At 38.8% G+C, this 18,386-nt stretch overlaps 1 protein-coding gene across 6 annotated transcripts in view; it reads right to left on the bottom strand.

Annotated features, from left to right (window-relative positions):
- Nucleotides 1-2,226: 2,226 nt before the first annotated feature.
- The window catches only part of LOC307003884 (uncharacterized protein), a 52,785-nt gene continuing 36,625 nt past the window's right edge, over nucleotides 2,227-18,386 (bottom strand). For 4 of the 6 annotated variants that reach the window (XM_079622748.1, XM_079622751.1, XM_079622749.1 and 1 more), the window contains exon 3: nucleotides 2,406-3,944. In XM_079622748.1, the coding sequence (XP_079478874.1) occupies nucleotides 2,980-3,944 (965 nt within the window). In that variant the 3' untranslated portion in view covers nucleotides 2,406-2,979. Of the gene's footprint in view, nucleotides 3,945-14,394; nucleotides 14,557-15,007; nucleotides 15,652-18,386 lie in introns of those variants that run through there. The other 2 variants (XM_079622747.1, XM_079622745.1) reach the window with 2 other exon arrangements.

Consider the following 18,386-nt stretch of genomic DNA (forward strand, 5'->3'; position numbering starts at 1 on the left):
TTTAATTTAAGTGAGAGCCTTCTTGAGCAGCTGCAGCGCTATTCAAGAGAGATTACAGAGGGAGTAAGCACATTGGAGCTATCACTTAATATAGATGGCCTGCCTATATTTAAAAGCAAAACAAATCTTTGGCCCATCCTCTGTGCCATTCATCTGCCACCCATCAGTGTCTTTCCTGTCACACTAACACCCGGTCCCACCAAACCAACAAATTTGGATTTTACTGAAGAAGCCATAAAGGACATTCAGGAATTTCTGGACAATGGTTTGGATGGAAAATAAATAAAAATCAGATGTGTTGTGTGTGACGCACCCGCAAGAGCCATGGTAGAAAAAGATCAAACAGTATTCTGGGTACTATGGGTGTGAAATGCACACAGAAGGGCACATGGGTGGAACGCGTGACCTACCCAGAGGTTGATAACCTCACTTTACGAAGCAACGACACATTTCGAACTGAAATGACTAGACGTCAAGAAAATGAGGACACTCCTGTGTCCCCCTTTCTGAGCCTCCCACTGGACATGGTAGAACAATTCCCGATTGATTACATGCACCAAGCTTGCCTGGGAGTAATGAAAAAAATAATAACAGTGTGGGTTAGAGGAGACAGGAAAGTGAGAACGTCTGCTGGGTAAATAAGCAATGTGACCCAAAGGCTGCTGTCACTTGGAAAGGTCATTCCCAGCTGTTTTGCCCGGAAACCTAGAAGTCTGGAAGACATTGATAGGTGGAAGGCAACCGAACTGCGGCAGTTTGCTGTTTACACAGGAAATATCATGCTTAAAGGAATTCTGTTTGACCAGCTATATGATCACTTCATGGTGTTCAGTGTTGCCTTGAGTCTTCTGCTTAGCCCTACACTTGCCGTGGAACACAACAGCTACAGCAAAGAGCTGATGAAATACTTTGTTGGAAAAGCAGGAGAACTATATGGAGACCACTTCATGGTGTACAATGTACATTCAATGGTGCATCTACCAGAGGAGGCAATGGCTTTTTGGCAGTCTTGATGCTTGCAGTGCATTCCCTTTTGAAAACTATCTTGGGAAGCTGAAACGACTTGTAAGGTCAGGAAAGCAGCCACTTACTCAAGTGGCTAGAGGAGATGTCAAAATCCCCATTGTCTGTGGAGGCCTCTGAGCCCAAATTCAAAAGGCCTAATAATGCCTTCATACTTGATGGAGGTAAATGCTGTGAGGCCATTGAAGAGAGAGAAGAGTCGGATGATGGTTGCAAGATGCTGCTGTGCAAGCTTTTTGAGAAAACAGAACAATTTTTCAGAGATCCATGTGACTCAAGAATACTTGGATGCTTCAAAGTGCAATCAAGGCATGCTGTTATGAAGCTCATACCAAAATGGCAACTGACAAGAAAAGCTATAATGGTGGAAAAAAGAGAAGAGACGATTTTCTTAGCAACCCTGCATGTGGACAGATAATGCCCTAGGAGTCTCTCTCTTGCTCTCTCTCTCTCCCCCCATTCAGTTAAATTCAAATGAGCTAAGTTGGAATGATTATATAATACAGGATCTTATAATTATTAAGATACCTCTCACTTTTATTGCACAATTTGTTACCTCTGAATAAAAAAAAAAAAGGTAATCATTAAAAAAAGTTTAGCTAAGAACAGGTAATGTAGTTTTTGCATGATTTAAATTAATCTACTATTATACCATCTAATATTTTTCAATATTTACCATATTTTCCAGACTCTTACACTAAAGGGCTTCAGAAATGCCGGTTTATAGTGGAGACTACTCGGTTACTATCTTAACCTCGGTTCCCTGAGATAGGGAACGAGTATTGCGTAGCTATACTCAGTGGGGAAACTCATTTACTCAGATTTATTGAAGCTTAAAATGTAAAGCGCATTGCAGCTACACAGCTAGCACAGTGAAACTGGCTCACTCATTGGCTGTGCTGCAGCAACTGCACATCCAATGGCGAAGGCACCTCCAACGTATGCGCCAATCAGCTAACAGCGCGCCAACATACGTCAGAGCCCGCCAACAGGGCATGGCAGAGTCTATAAAATGAGCCCGAATTCGCCATTATAGCAGGTTTAAATTGACTGAAGGGACAAACTTGCCATATTACTATAGTGCGGCAGGCTACACAATACTCGTTCCCTATTTCAGGGACCCGAGGTTACGATAGTAACCAAGTAGTTCCCTTTCGAACGGTCACTGTTGTATTGCGTAGCTATACGCAGTAAAATACGCATGTAAAACACCGCATCATAAGTAACTGGCCGAACGTGAAACTCAAGACCCCTGAGTCCACGAAACAAGCCAGAATACAATACATATATATATAGTGAATATAAGTGAATCTTAGTTCCCAGGACCATCAACAAAATGGATGAAAATGTTGATGCTGTAAAAGAAGGGCAGGAATGAAAACACATAATTAAAACACATTTATTATTTTGTGGCATTATTTGGCAACTATTTTCCCTTATAGGAGCCATTGGCTCCTTGTCTGGAGCCCTGCAGTCATGTAAGACAGTTCTGGGAGGTAATTATACCAAACAACTTAGATGACAGATTTCAGATGCTGTGCAACAAGATCGGTCTGGTGGTTGGTCCAGTTATGCCATCCCATTGAAAAGTCACAACTTTTTGATGCACATCGATGAACTTATTCAGTAAATGTGTTCCAATCGTGGTTTATGCGCATGTTTTCTCATCTGATACATTTTTTTTATCCAACTCAATTGAGCGCATGTTTGTTTTTTATGCAATATCCGCATTATGCGCATAAACATAGATGCAGAGGAACACTGCATATTTTCCCAGAATGAGTCTTTCCTGGAACCACACTGATGACAACAGTACTCTCTTAAGTGAGTCCTCATGTGGTACTTAGGGTTATGTTATATCTGAAACTCTTTCCACACTGATCACATATAAAAGGCTTCTCTCCAGTGTGAATTTTCATGTGGACTTTAAGGTTTCCATGCTGATTGAAACTCGTTCTATCCAGTGTGAAGTCTCATGTGCCTGTTAAGGATTCCTTTTCGTTTGAAACTTTTTCCGCAGTGTTGGCAGGTAAAAGGCTTCTCTCCAGTGTGAATTCTCACGTGGACTTCAAGGTGTCCTTTTTGAGTGAATCTCTTTCCACACTGAGAGCATGTGTAAGGCTTCTCTCCAGTGTGAACTCTCATGTGGACTTTAAGGTTCCCATGTTGATCAAAACTCTTTCCACACTGAGGGCATGTGTAAGGCTTCTCGCCAGTGTGAACTCTCATATGGACTTTAAGGTTTCCATGTTGCTCAAAGCTCTTTTCACACTGGGAGCACACGTAAGGCTTCTCTCCAGTGTGAATTCTCATATGGACTTTAAGGTTTCCATGTTGCTCAAAGCTCTCTTCACAATGAGAGCATGTGTAAGGCTTCTCTCTCGTGTGAACTCTCATGTGCCTAACAAGGCTTCCCTTTACAGTGAAACTTATTCCACATTGTTGGCAAGTGAAAGGGCTCTCTCCAGTGTGAACTCTCATGTGGTAATTAAGGTTTCCTTTTCGGTTGAAACTTTTCCCACAATGTTGACAGGTGAAAAGCCTCTCTCCAGTGTGAAGCTTCATGTGGACTTCAAGGTTTCCATGTTGATTAAAACTCTTTCCACACAGTGGGCACATGTAAGGCTTATCTCCATTGTGAATTCTTATGTGCCTGTTAAGGCTTCCTTTTTGAGTGAAACTTTTCCCACACTGATGGCAGATGAAAGGACCCTCTACAGTGTGAATTGTCATGTGGGCTTTAAGGTTTTCATCTTGATCAAAAGTCTTTTCACACTGAGGGTGTGTGACAGGCTTCTCTTCATTGTAATTATGTGAGCAACTGAAAGAATTTTCTTCAGTTATGAAATCGTAATGAATCTCATATTGATTCTTCTCAATTTCATTCAGTGCTTCACTCTCCTCTTTCAGCACCCTCAGGTCTAAGGTGAAAAAGACAAATGGAAGTTAAGCCCAGTTTAATGGCACAAAGCAACAGACATCTAAACATTTATACATATAAAAATCATCAAAACCAACAACATAAAAATGCTTCTTAAGCCCCTTAAGTTGATCCCAGAAAATTGCGCCTTCTGTGTGAACGCAAACATTCTGGGATCAATCCCGGGATGAGGACCTAGTAAAATTGCCGGGATCAGTCCCGGAATGCTCCCTGGGTCTCATTCATGAAACCTTCATAAATATACGGGTAAATATGCGAGTGATCTGCGCGTAAAGAGACCTTCCCGAAAACTCTTCTCCTGATTCACAAATATTTCATAAACGTCAGATGTGATAGTGAAATCCAATCAGTCGTAAATGGGACGCGCGTACACGCTCATTCTTAATTACCATAAATCCCGCCCATTAAATCCGACTGACAACTATATATGGGCATCATATGACACCAAACGAAGGATTTCAACATGTCTTCTTAAAAGCGAATGAAAAAGAACAATTTCTCATTATCAGATAATATTTTATTATCAGAAGTTCATTCAAAACGCCACATTTTATCATTCTCGCGTAAATACAGTAAGAGCTTCGTTGTGCAGTGTAACAGCGTTACATAAAATCGCGCTGTGTGATGGACAGCTTGGGCGATTGGAAAGGAATTGTTCTGTGATCGCTTGTATATATTTTCATCACAGTTTAAATAAGATTATTTTCATCCTACTAAGAGAAACGATGTGAAATTGATATTTTAGTCACTGGCTTGATTTACTGATGCACAAACATTATTGAACGATTTTGAGAGAAAGATTATCTGTCTGAACTTGAACAATTACACATCAGAAATTCACATTATCCACTGGTTCTTCAGAGGCTCGGATGAAGGAAAAAAAAGAATATTTTTTTTTGTTTATTTGTACATCCAAACACTGAGCAACTGCCATGCTTCGCTCGTTTGCAAGCCTGATGTCTCTTGAGGAAAAAATATTGCGCTCGCATTGCTCATTTTCTCATGGGCGGGACAAATTCTCTTTGCGGGCAAAGCAGAGAAAGGGTCGTAACCTTTCCCCTTATGACAACATATAGGGAAGATTCCAGATTCGCCCGTCTGAGCTTTCATTTTTTTTTAAATCGGAGCAGGATTGGTTTACACCTATCAAAATTTCTAGCCACTGGGGGACCATAGGCAGGCTAGGGGAACTCATATTAATGTTTAAAAACCTCATAAAGTGAAATTTTCATGCCATGGGACCTTTAATGGCGATCACCCTTCAACTAACACACACAGAAAACCCTTACCTATCATTGTTACAAAGATCCTCAGATCAATCAGTCAGATACCTTACACATGGCTGCACTTCAATAATCAATCAAGCTACAGTTGTATCAGCAACAGGTAGGTTTTTGTATCAAACAGAAACATACGGATTAAGTTAGAACTTCCTACCGAATGGTTTGTTACAAGAATACGGCACACTCCTGCACTATCAAAACAACGACGAAACACATTTCATTTGAAGATCTAAGAAACTTTCAAACTAAATCTGTGGGAACAAAGGCGAAGTGCAGCTACTCCCTACACTTGCCAACTGGAAGTCTCAATGGGGTCTTATTGGTGAAATGTACAGCTCAGGTAATGGCTACAAAAAAAACGACAAATTAGATATATCATGGAACACAGTGAAGACAGTCATCAACAAGTGTAGAAAGTATGGCATAACAGTGACATTATCAAAAATATCTCCGGTTACGACAGTAACCATGGTTCCCCTGAGAAGGGGAGTGAGAAACTGTGTCTGATCGTTGTTATGGGGAACAGCATCAGTGTGACTGGTGTCTTTTGTCGAAAACACAGCAATTTCATTGGCCAACAACAGTCCCTACCACTAGAGGGAGCAAACACAGGGCTTTTCATTTAGAAGAACTATTCACCCTCCTTGCTAACTAAGAACACTAACCTCTAGGAAGCTACAGCTCTACTACCCCAGAACAATCAGGGAAAAGCGCCCACACCCTGCCTGTACTAAACTCAACCCTGAAGAACAGCTTGCCAAAGGGAACCTGCTAAGTGCTAGGTACGACCTTCGACACTGCTATCCTTCTAAGAAAGGAGCCAACGGTGTGCCATTCTACTTAAAACACATCTCTTGGGAGAGGTAGCTCAACATTCTGACTCTCTTATCTAGGACCTGCTTCCTTTCTCTCGCGCCCCCAAACCATATCTAGTCTAGTCGTGGCGTGGGCCATCACCTCCTGCAAATCCTAGTAAGCTGGCAGGATGAGAGCGCTCACTATAAGAAATATCCTTGCTCTCATAAACCACATCTGCCTAATCTTGGCTGGATGGTGCCAGGATTATTATTTTTTAAATTAGAAACCAACATGAAAGTGTTAGAGCTAGCAGGAGGAGTTCCAAAAGGAAAAGGACTCCCTGTCAGACTTCTTCCTACAATCCCCACGAATTAAATAAAAAGAGAGTTGATGAGTTGATTTCAGGCACCCTTTTATACTCACGAGCGCTTCAGTAGTGGACTGTTGTCAGCCAATGAAATTGTCGTGTGTAAACATTTGCTTCAGACACTCGTCACACTGATAGCGTTCCCCATAGTGTCGATCCAGACGCAGTGTTAATTTCCACTTTGAAAGGGAACAGAGCATTCCTCCAAAAGTGAAAACAGATCAAAAGGGAGACAGAGGAGACTGAAAACTCATCAAGGATGCTGTCAAGAGACCTACAGCAACATTAAAAAGAGTTTCTGTTAAGTACTGTTTGTTCCCTACGTGTGACAACTATCTCCGTTATTCCATCTTTCAGGATTGTGTGAAGACGCCGGTCTTTTCTGACTTAAAAAAAAGGATCCAAGCTTAGATAAAGTTTTGCTAAACCATATATCTAGTCCAGTGGCGAATCCTGGCATATTCAATATATTTACCTATAGTGGCTAATGAATCGGAAGTCTTGCACATTCAACGAAAAAACAAATTCTGCGTTGTAAATCAAAGTGGATATGGGCTAATTTAATGTTAATGTCAGAATAGACTTCCATGATTTAAGGAGGAAATAACAGTGTACCTTTAAATTGTAAAGAAATTAAGGATCCATTTTGTAAGCCTAAATCAAATTGTTTAATGTAGGCCTACACTTTTCATGAGGTAGCCTACGTTTTTCAAGCTGATTTTAGTCAGCCAGTTCTCTAGATTTGCATTTTTTTCCTTTTTTTTTTCCTTTGATGGGAATACAGAAGGCTTTTCAGCAAACAAATTACAACCATTCACTATGGTTTTAATGTAGCGACACTAACTGTAACCATGGTAATTTGACAGAAATAGTCAAATGTTTCTTCACGGTTAATTTTTTTTTGAGTGAAATTCAAGCAATGACTTTCAAGTGATTTACCATTTTTCCAGCACTCCAAAGCTCTAAATATTACCCAATTTTTTTATTATTATTGTTCATCCAACAAAGATCATCCTCATTTGTAAAACTAAATGTTTCAAAATGTAGGAACACTAACACTTGTTGGCAAACAAACACTTATTTATCAATAAAACATACATGGAATTACCATTATAACCAGTAGATGGCAGCAGAGAAGCACTTATTGGCCATTTCCACTCCCTAATTTTGCTTTTGAATTTATATTTAGACATTATGAAATCACTGCGCTGAGGCCAAGATTGAACTTTATTTGTGGTATTTGGCACAAAAACACCATATCGAAGGTGAAGCATGGTGGCAGCATCATGATTTGGTGCTGCTTTTCTTCAACTGTAACTGTGGACTTTTTGAAGGTGGAGGGATTTATAAATAGCTCCAAGTATCAGTAGATTTTGGCACAAAACCCTCTGCAATTGCAGTCATTTGCGGAATTATCAACTTTACGTGAGTTGTGCCTTGACACACCACAGCGCGGATGAACACAATGTTTTGAGGAGAATGTGTCTCTCCGTCACCGTGCTGTTGTGGATACTGTCATTCAGAATCACTGATTATACTTTTTGGAAGTATGACCAACATAAGAGTTTTCACCAGATAATGTCATATGAACAAGTAACATCCACTTTTTTTTCTGACCAACCAAGGGGAAAAAAGCATTGCAGTAAATCGCGTTGATTAAATCTAACGATCGCTTAACATATCACGTAAAACCGCGCAAATTATACTTTGTTCTCAAATTGTAATGTTAACAACATCAGCATTGCGTGACTACATTTAATGCCCTTCCGATATTTATCCTTGACCTTGTTTTTGCATGGGCCCGGCCGGTTGCAGTCTCTTTTTTTTCTGTAGCCACTCCGAAGTCCGAACGAAATACTTTGCATTTTACAACGGGTGAATCTCGTCACTGGTGATTGTCGTTTGAACCTTTCTGGATCCGCCATCAAATTAATAAGTTTAATTATATCAAGTGCTGTTAGAAAAGGATATACATCTCCACTTCATCCTCCACTTCATTCGTTAGAAAAGGCAGAACATCCTCACACGCAATATAGCCTATAGAGCCGTGACACCTTCTTTTTGTGTACCAATGTGACGTAATGACGCAAAGACATGCTCGAATTTCCAGCGGAAATCCACCAGTACCACTGGAATTAAAAATATTATTACAAGCTTACCGTTTTGAATCGAGCTAAAGCAAGCAGATAGTTTTGAACACTGGCCGATTATGTACTTGCTCAAACATTTATTTTGGATGATTTTTAACCCAAAAAAGTTACAGACATCAGCTTTAAATGTTTTGGAATGGCCCAGCCAGATCGCAGAAAATTTTACAGATCTGGAATGTTATAGCAAAGAAGAGTGGGAAAATATTCCCAAGTCACAATGTGCAAAGTTGAAAGACTCTTTTCCAAACAGACCGAGAGCTGTAATCATTTTTTTAATTTTTTTTAATAAAAAAATGTTATTGTAATAAAAAATGAGTGATGCCTTGTTTCTCCACAATGAGGCAGAAAGTCAATTTCTCCTTAGTGGAACGAGCTGCAAACCTCCACCCGAACTGCTGAGACTAAGGCTGGACGATATGGCCAAAATTTATATCACGATATATTTCTTAATTTCGGTCGATACAATATAATTCCGATATCGATATGAACAATATAAAAGCCTCAGGAAAAACTGGCAAGAATGCCCACAATTAATGTCTGTACCTTCTAACTTCTGAAAAATGTATTTCCGAAATCTCTGAAACCTCCTCCTATAAAACTATATAATATTTTAGAAATAAAAATGGTACAAATAAATTATTGTTAATATTTTATTTGTATTTAGCCTTCATACAAGAAATGTGAAATCACTGTCAAATAAACATAAGATAATAACTCAACTTATTAATACACTTTAAGCTATAGGCTAACATAGGTTGATTATATTCTTATAGATTGAAAAAAGTGCTTCAGCCAGGATAAAGAATATGAAAAGTGCTCAGAGTTGCTGCAGAAAACAAACCAAAAAAAAGTGAGCAACAACAAAAACATGTTGCTGAGGGACATTGAGTGTTGATGACACCCAGAATTAATTTTGATTGATGAATCTAAATGTAGTGTTTACATGAACGCTAAACACGTGATCGGGTTGATGTACGCGTTTGTCACAAGCTTAAAATCAGAATAGATTTTTTGACATGCGCTGTTTGCACATAATAGCTCCATTCGCCGAATCCGCCATTTTTGTCTGACAAAGCAGTCAGGAGAGTTAATTTAGTAGATTAACGTGGGAGGATTGGAACTTGAGAAGCGGAGTGTACTGACGCCTTTCCGCGGTTAAAACAACATTCCTCCTTATGTTCATTCATGTTTATTTGATGCTATAAATTAACTAGAAGGAAGAGATGATCGGTTCACGAGCAGCTTTAACGGAGGCTCGACAGCGATCTGTCACACACATTAAAGAGCCACAAAACGGTATTTATTGTTTAAATTTCTTGACAAAATTGCCAAATTTGAAAGTTGAGGCTTTGTTTCATATCAAAAGTAACCTGGTCTGTCCTGTCTGTCGGCGCGTTGTCAGCATCCTCTCTGCTCCGCGATGTATTTTTCACTGCGTGAGAACAGTGTGGCGTGAGAGCGCCGTGGCTTGTTGAACATAGCAACAGTAACTAAAGGGGGCGGGTCTTTGCGAACGGTCAATTTGGAGACAATGAACATATGAACCGTTGTACCATGCTGCTTATATTAATCACGCAGTAAAAATGAAAACGTGAACGTAGCCCATGCCTGTAATGTACATCGAAATATCGGAAATGTGTTTAAAAATCATATCACCTTTATTGAAAAAAAATTATATCGCGATACATATTGATATTGAATTATTGTCCAGCACTAGCTGAGACCATTTAAACTTTAAAGACACCATAAAATCCAAACTGACTTTGCCTTTTTTATGTAATATTGCAGTATTTAAGACATTACATTTTTCTTACCATTTTATCTACCTGCAATCTGCCCATGCCTATTGGTTCCTGACATGCGCCATTACCGCAATGACAAGGTAAATATTTTCCACCCGTTCCATGAAATATTAGCGGTTCACTCTCACATGCAGGACTCTGGCCATGTTCCACTTATGCTAACTTCCCTCCAAATTACACAATATCAATGGTGCTTACTGGTGATTCATTGAGATAATTATTGATATGGAAATTATAAATAAAATGTTACATTTGATGACATATCTAAATTATGATTTTGAATTGCTTTTGCAAAGGATGGAGATGATGGTGGACTATAGCAGCAGACAAGAGCTACGACTGAGTATCAGTGGAGAGTGTATCAGTGTTGGCACGTTGCTATTTTGAGGCAACTGAATTAGACTGACTTTAGGCCAGGTTTTTGTTGGTCAATGGCGCAATATTTTTTTGTCATTTAAAGAGTGCGTTTGTAATGTGCGGCTATAAGCGGGTCCTCAATGTGCGAACACTTTGTCCCTAAGATGGTCTGTTGGTTTAACCTTGAGTACAAGCATATCTGTTTCTTCGCTAGAAAGTTTTTCCGCATGTAAATAGCAAATCCGCCATGGCACGACTGCAACTGGCTTTTAAAAGGAATGAGAGATGAGAGTCTGATTGGTTTATTGCATGTTACGCCCAAAACACACCCATTACTCATTAAGAGAATAGGAAGATCCGACCATGCGCCAATTTTATGATAAAATTATCTTTATGATTTAAAAAAAAAAAAAAAATCACCCCACCCACCCAGCACTGGCGCTACCATCAGTAGAAGGTAGTGGATCTGATGCTACTGCTCTCAGATGTTAACTGGAGCCCTGCATATAATATATTGATCCGGTGTTAAAACTTGACCTAAAGAAAACAAAAAATGTAACCAGTACTTCATCAAATGTAAAGTTGATCACTTACATTTCACAATTTGCTAAATAATAATAATAATAATTCATTACATTTATATAGCGCTTTTCTGGACACTCAAAGCGCTTTACATAGAAGGGGGGAATCTCCTCCTAAATAAATGTTTTTGTTGTATACTGTTGCATAATAAAGAGATATATATTAATTGATTTCAGTTTATAAGTTGATACTGGGTTTAATGTTACAAAAAACAAATAGATTTGTTTAGGCTACTTGTGTATTATTTTTTCCCAATTTCATGCTTGACGTCTTATCGAATGTCTAACGTGGAAGTAGGATCAGAGATTGTCTTATTATAGGGAGATGGAGAATACCATTGGAGAAAGCGTAACGGGTAATTTGTATCACGCGAGGCGCCTCAGCCTATCATGGAATGGCATTGACGTCAGTTCAGTGTTTTATGACAGTCAGTTATAGCTTAAAGGGTAACTAAACCCCTGGTCAGAGCCTGACTCCACCCACTGGCAATATTTGAAAAATGCTGGAAAAGTGGGCAGAGCCCAACGGACGAACCGAGGGCGGGGCTGAGCGGGTGATTGACAGACCCGCAGTGACGCAGTGATTGACAGCTGCTGTCAGACTCGCTAAGATGGAGAGTGACTGGAGTGACGCAAGTAGCTTTACAACAGAGCGGTCATTTAAAGTCGAGGACTTTTCTCCCCCACCTTCCCCTGAAGTGGAGGAATTGTCTGTGGTCACAGAGCTAAAGCCATATCAATTCGAGCCGCGAGCTCAAACTGCGGTGTCGCATCGCATTAACTCCCGCATCGCGATCGGCATCCGACGATGCTAGCGAAGCAGCCGCGCAAGAGAGAATGGGGCCAGTATCTGAGTGGATTATTATTACTATTGACCTCCGTTAAGCATATTTTGCCGCTATGTGAAAAAAAAAAATCCAGCAAAACGCGCCGGCGGTTGTGGAGTCCATGCAGGAAGAGCAGCGTTTGGCACACAAGTGCATGTAAACACTGGCGCTAATTTCTAAGTCTGGTGGAAAGTTATACAGTCCAGCAGCGCTGTTGCAACCGGCAACACTACACCTATACCAGCCTAACCACTGTACTAAACACAGATAAAGCTAATGCTAAAAATCTACACTATCCTAACTGATGCAATACTATGCTACTAACTATGCTTCTAACAACACTAACAACTATGCTAAATAACTAGCTAGGCTATACGAAATAATCTAAATAACTATATAAATGCTATGCTATCTAGATGCTAAAATACGCTATCCTGATCGTTTTCAATACTCGTAATTCCAATTTCCAACTCCTGACTCGCTACAGTGGTTTTGACGGAAGCAGATGCTTTTATACCAGCGGCTGCCAGGGGCGTGGCAGAGTAGCGTCACAGAGTACCCTACGTCAGAGAGTACCCCTGCTTCAGGAGATTCCGTTTAACCTGAAGAGGGCAGCACTCAGACGTTTTTACACCATATATTTGAAAATTAAAACACTTTATACTCAAATGTTAAAAAAAGTACTCGAATCAATGAACAGCATTTATGAAGCTCCATTCTTACAGATCATTAACTAAAAAAAGTTGGTTTAGTGTTTAGTTACCCTTTAAGTTAATCCATTTTTTTGTGGATTAATGTGTTGGTCTTGCGAACAATGTTTTATATTTTGTGATCGCTAGTAAACGTACAGGAGGGCTGCGTTGTTTGTGAAATGTGCTTTGCAGCTAATAGAGATTTTCACACTTTTTCCACAGTAAAGTACCAGTCACTGCAGGGCGCATAAAACTACATTTAAGATTACACTAAAAATGTTATTGTAATTTAATACATATTTAATTAATTAAAATCACATGTATTTTTTTTTACCATCATTCATTAAAAAGTATTATATTATAGCAGTAATAAATCATTATCAATACAAGTCTAAGAACACATTTTTTATCTTCATTAAACATTAAACAACATACAATATAACACAATTGTATACTTAATTAATTTTCTCTTTATTCATTAAAATGCATAATATCATCATCATATGCAGACATACAGTTATAATAGTCATTACAATTTAAATCTTATCATAACTGGTAAAACTTGAAAACATAAAGAAAACATTTATATTTTTTACTTTCTTTAGACAATATACACTATCACTATTAAATACTATGGTAATACCACAAATGAGTCCTAACTGTAGCGACATTCCCCTTTCTACCTTCTCTTATTGAATACAAATTTTATCAAGGGAAAATCTACACGCAAACTTTGAAAAAAATATATATTTATGGCACTCACATAATAGGCTACATTTCTAGTTTCAACATTATTTGTTCTTCAGATATTCCTCTTTAATAGAGTATCAGCTGAATGCAAAGTGGCCCACATTTGGTTTTTGACTGAAACTGTGTACAATTGACCAATTTACTCATGCAGCCGTGTTAAGATCTCCATATCTCTAGGATCGAATCATATAGAGCTTTTAAAATGAAGATACCAAAAGAAATGTTTGTTAAGATGCAGAATGTAAAAAGGATATTAAGATCATCTTTAACACTTCTTGAGTTACAGGCATGCAATCTCGAGGTGCTTTTTCACATTTTTTAACTGTCCCTGTTATCATATAATGTGAGAAAGATCGCTAAAGCCAACAGATTGTACTAATACATCTACTAATCCCTGTGTAAAAAATTAAATAATGATGCTGCCATCTTTCTAAAGTAATGTTTATAGCCCTTTAACTTGGCTCCTATCTCAGGTAAAAAATTGTCATTTTGACCCCCCTCAACAAAATAGTGGATTACATGCATCACATTCAATATTTTGGTTTTCTTCACTATTTGTGTTTGTCTTTCTACAGAAAAACTATTTACAAAATAAAAAAATTGAGACGGGGTAGTTTCCGAAATTTGTTTGATTTGACATGGAATGCCCCAATAGTAGGCTATTTGTCTGGTCATGGGATCTCAACATGTCTCTCTTCATGAGGGACCTGACCCATGTCAAATAAAACCACTTTAGTTTGACACTCATAATATTCTTCAAAAATATCATTATTTCTGTATAGATTTTAAACCGTATCAGTTCAGCTTTGAGAATGAAACCAACCTGTTTGTTCCTCAGTATCTTCATGTTTCACTCTGAATGTTTCTTCAATCTTCATGTCTTCACTCTCCTCTTTAATAAGCGCCATATTTATAATAGTGTCACGTGGATCTCAGGTAAGCAGCTTCACCAGGAGTTTTTCTGTGTGCTTGGACAATCTGTCATCTTTAAGATGAGAATAAATAACGGGGGGAAAAAAGAAAGAAAGAAAATCAAAACTAAATCTCTGAACTCACTAGGGATTCAGTCATAGTTAATGGCCCGATTAGCCAAATATAGCCTACTCAAAACAAGCTTTACAAATTACACTTCATATTTAGACTAGACTAATGATTTATTTATATATTCAATTATTTGTAAATAATTTTTAATAGATTACACTTTCATGACAACATTTGCAGTTGAACTGTTACATGTTGTTCTCGTTACATTTACACTGTTTTGCAGGTCTGATCAGCGTGCGGTGAATCGAGCAATTTGAATCAGTGATTCATTTTATGAATAAATTAACTCGGGAGTGTCGAAAAGCTCCGTTTCTCCCATTACTGCTGGCCAGTCACCGAATTCGCGTGTACAACGAACTCATTTACGATATAGGGAGCAAAATGAGACGCACCTTTTGTGTTACTCCTGTGGATGCGCTTTACTCACAACAATAACGTTCATTAATGTTAAATAAAGCATTACAATGTTACAGTAAATGATTAATTCATCTTACAGAGCTTGTAAATATTATGAAATTGATTGAACGGCATGATTTCATATAAACACCAACCTTTCTCCAGCCGAATTACAACAGTGCGGTGCACACTTATGACGTCACATCGCCAGACCAAAATAAAAGTCCCAATCACACGCTGTCTAAAATCACAAAAGTGTATAGAATATTACATGAGGACATATATAAAATCGTCACCTTCCTAAAATAATTGGCCAAGTCATTTGAAAATGAAAATGACGTGGGCAGTTATTTTAGGAGGTTGATGAAATTTTAATAATGACTAATGAAACAGTGTGAGATTCTGTCTAAAATTCAAACGAATTTTCGAAACTTCAACGTTTGAGTGCAGCAAACATTTACAAGATATCACAATATTAAAATGCAAAAAGTGACAAGTCTGGTTTACAGGTTAAAATAACATGTATTATAAGTTCATAAAGCAGAGATCATATAAATTCAGTTGTGTTAAAAAAAAAAAGTTTACATACCCTTTGAAGAATCTGCAAAAATGAATAATTTTAACAAAATAAGGGATGATACAATTTTTTTTATTATTTTTTATTTAGTGTTGTCCTGAATAAGCTATTTTAGATACAAGACGTTTACATTTAGTCCTCAAGACAAATAGCTGAATTTATAAAAATGACACCATTCAAAAGTTGAAATACCCTTAAATCTTTTTTCTCTCTTTCTTTTTCTTTCAAATTAGACAAACAGTAGCTTATACAGAGGTAAGAAATCAATGACACATACAGAAGAGTGAAAAACGAAAACAGCTTAATATATCGATATACACTGTGCGCAGAATTATTAGGCAAGTTGTATTTTTGAGGATTAATTTTGTTATTGTACAACTACAGTGCTCTCAGTCAATCCAAAAATGTTAATAAACCTCAATCCTGAATATTTAAGGAAGTAAAAGTGAGTTTTTGGCTTTCTTAGGAGAATATATGTGTGCAGAATTATTATGCAGCAAAATGAAAATTATCTCATCTCACTTGTTTATTTTCATCCGTGAAAGTGAGAAGAATAAACGAACAACTCAATTTAACACTAGAACTACCGGAATTCCATAACTACTAGAACGAACATAGCGATCATTCTGACCGTTTATACTTTGACGTTCATATGGCCGTACTAAACGTCATTTTCGTCATGTCATATCTACATTTGAACCTTCTCTTTAAGTTTTCCAATGAAGCTTTTAATTCCTGTCGTCATGTTATGATGTCATCGCCCTTAAAACAAGCACAAAAGAAAGATTGCCCCGACAGGTGCTGCCTCTCTGTGAGGAAAGTTTTGCGTCAAACATTCTTATTTTCTTTGTACAATAAAAACAAATATTATGATACAATAGCTTATAACATATATACAATAACAAAATAACATGGGGGGTGCTTGGTTAAAAACAAAAATTGATCGTGGTTACTCACGATAAAAAAACTTGTTTTTTATATATTTTATAATGTCATAATTTCACATTTAATCTCCAAATTAATGTAGAAACAACAAAGACAGTATATTTTAAATATTTGTCTAAAAGGTAGGAAATATACAGAAATTTTATAAAGTTATCAAACAGTTTGCACTGCATAAATGTTAAATTATACATAGATGAATCATTATTAAAGTTACAAATGTTATTTTGTCAAGAGCAGTGAGTGTTTTTCTCTGTTCCCTTTGTTCTTTGATTAACTTTACTGACAGAAAGATTTTTTGGCTACTGTGTCTTTAAGAGCAGCCGCTGCTGACAGAGAGAGACACACGCGGATCTCACACGCGCTTCATTCTCTCACAACTCTTCTTTGTTCATTTAAAACTATTTAACTCATTTAAGAGTGCCCAGTCTGCTCTTATGAGGATATGCTACTCGACAAAACGGACATTTTTGCAGAATTGCGTGTTAGTTCGGTCAACTTCAAGCCGAAAGAGAACTCGATTCTGGCGCTCAATTTGTCTTTGCGTGAATGGTTTAAAAGCATTTGCAAGAATAAAAGCGCATCATATAATGTAACGCCAGCCAAAGGATGACAGAAAAAACGTATGCTGCGTTAATTACGTGAAATATTTACCACGGAGTCTTCTCCTCCCATTTCTACCAGTGATCGCTTTATTCAATTTCCAACGTCGATCTGCGCACGTCAACAGCGCAACTGAGTTGTAGGTTGCCAGGTTGAGCTCACAAATGGGTTGAAATGTGAATGATGTGTTGATTGCGCGAGTAGGATGGGTTTCATACAAGATCTGACAACTGGGCAACCTTGGAATAATATATTGATGTGATTATTCATATAACAACGTTTGGGAACACAAATTACGGGAGTTTCACGGGAGAAAGGACAAAACGGGAGGGGGGCGGGAGATGGGTGTGAAATACGGGAGAGTCCCGGTGAAAACGGGAGTGTTGACAGGTATGGTCCTGGCTCTCGCACCACCGGTCGTGTGGCTTTTGATTTCATGTGGTCGGAGCGAGTTCGCTCGCCAGTCGCGTGATGAAGTCCCTCCGCGAAACTTGCTAATTTGTGCACGTCTTGTACAATATAATATATTGAGCAATATAATATATTATAATATATAATATATATAATGCAACGGGGACACTCATTACTAGGGCTGTCCGTTAAACGCGTTATTAACGGCGTTAACGCAAACCCATTTTAACGGCGTCAATTTTTTTACCGCGAGATTAACGCCTAGCAAACTTTGTAGTTTTTTTCACATACTTTTGCAACAACTAGTAACGTTGTTAAAACTACAACACCACAGTGGATCTAGCGAGACCAGAAACAAAACAACAGGCACGCCGCACACACTTGTTTGGGTTTGCGAGCCGCCCAAGAGTGGACGAGAAGCGCAGAACCGAGCCGCGTCTAGGACATCTGAGCGCGTCTAGCACATCGGACAAGCACTTTCGGTGTACTCACACTACCCTGCAAACAAGCCCACACTGGCCCTTTACGGGCCCACTTAGGGCTAGCCTAAGGGCCCCTAGCAGGCTGCCAGCGCAGGGCCCATGAGAATTTGCTCATTGGCAAAACGTTGGCCCCTCACTGAGCCCACACAGGGCCCTCACTGAACCCACACAGGGCCCTCACTGAGCCCACACAGGGCCCTCACTGAGCCCACACAGGGCCCTCACTGAGCCCACACAGGGCCCTCACTGAGCCCACACAGGGCCCTCACTGAGCCCACACAGGGCCCTCACTGAGCCCACACAGGGCCCTCACTGAACCCACACAGGGCCCTCACTGAGCCCACACAGGGCCCTCACTGA

The sequence above is a fragment of the Phoxinus phoxinus genome, assembly GCF_949152265.1.
Source record: "Phoxinus phoxinus genome assembly, chromosome: 9".
In the NCBI taxonomy this organism is placed as follows: Eukaryota; Metazoa; Chordata; class Actinopteri; order Cypriniformes; family Leuciscidae; genus Phoxinus; species Phoxinus phoxinus.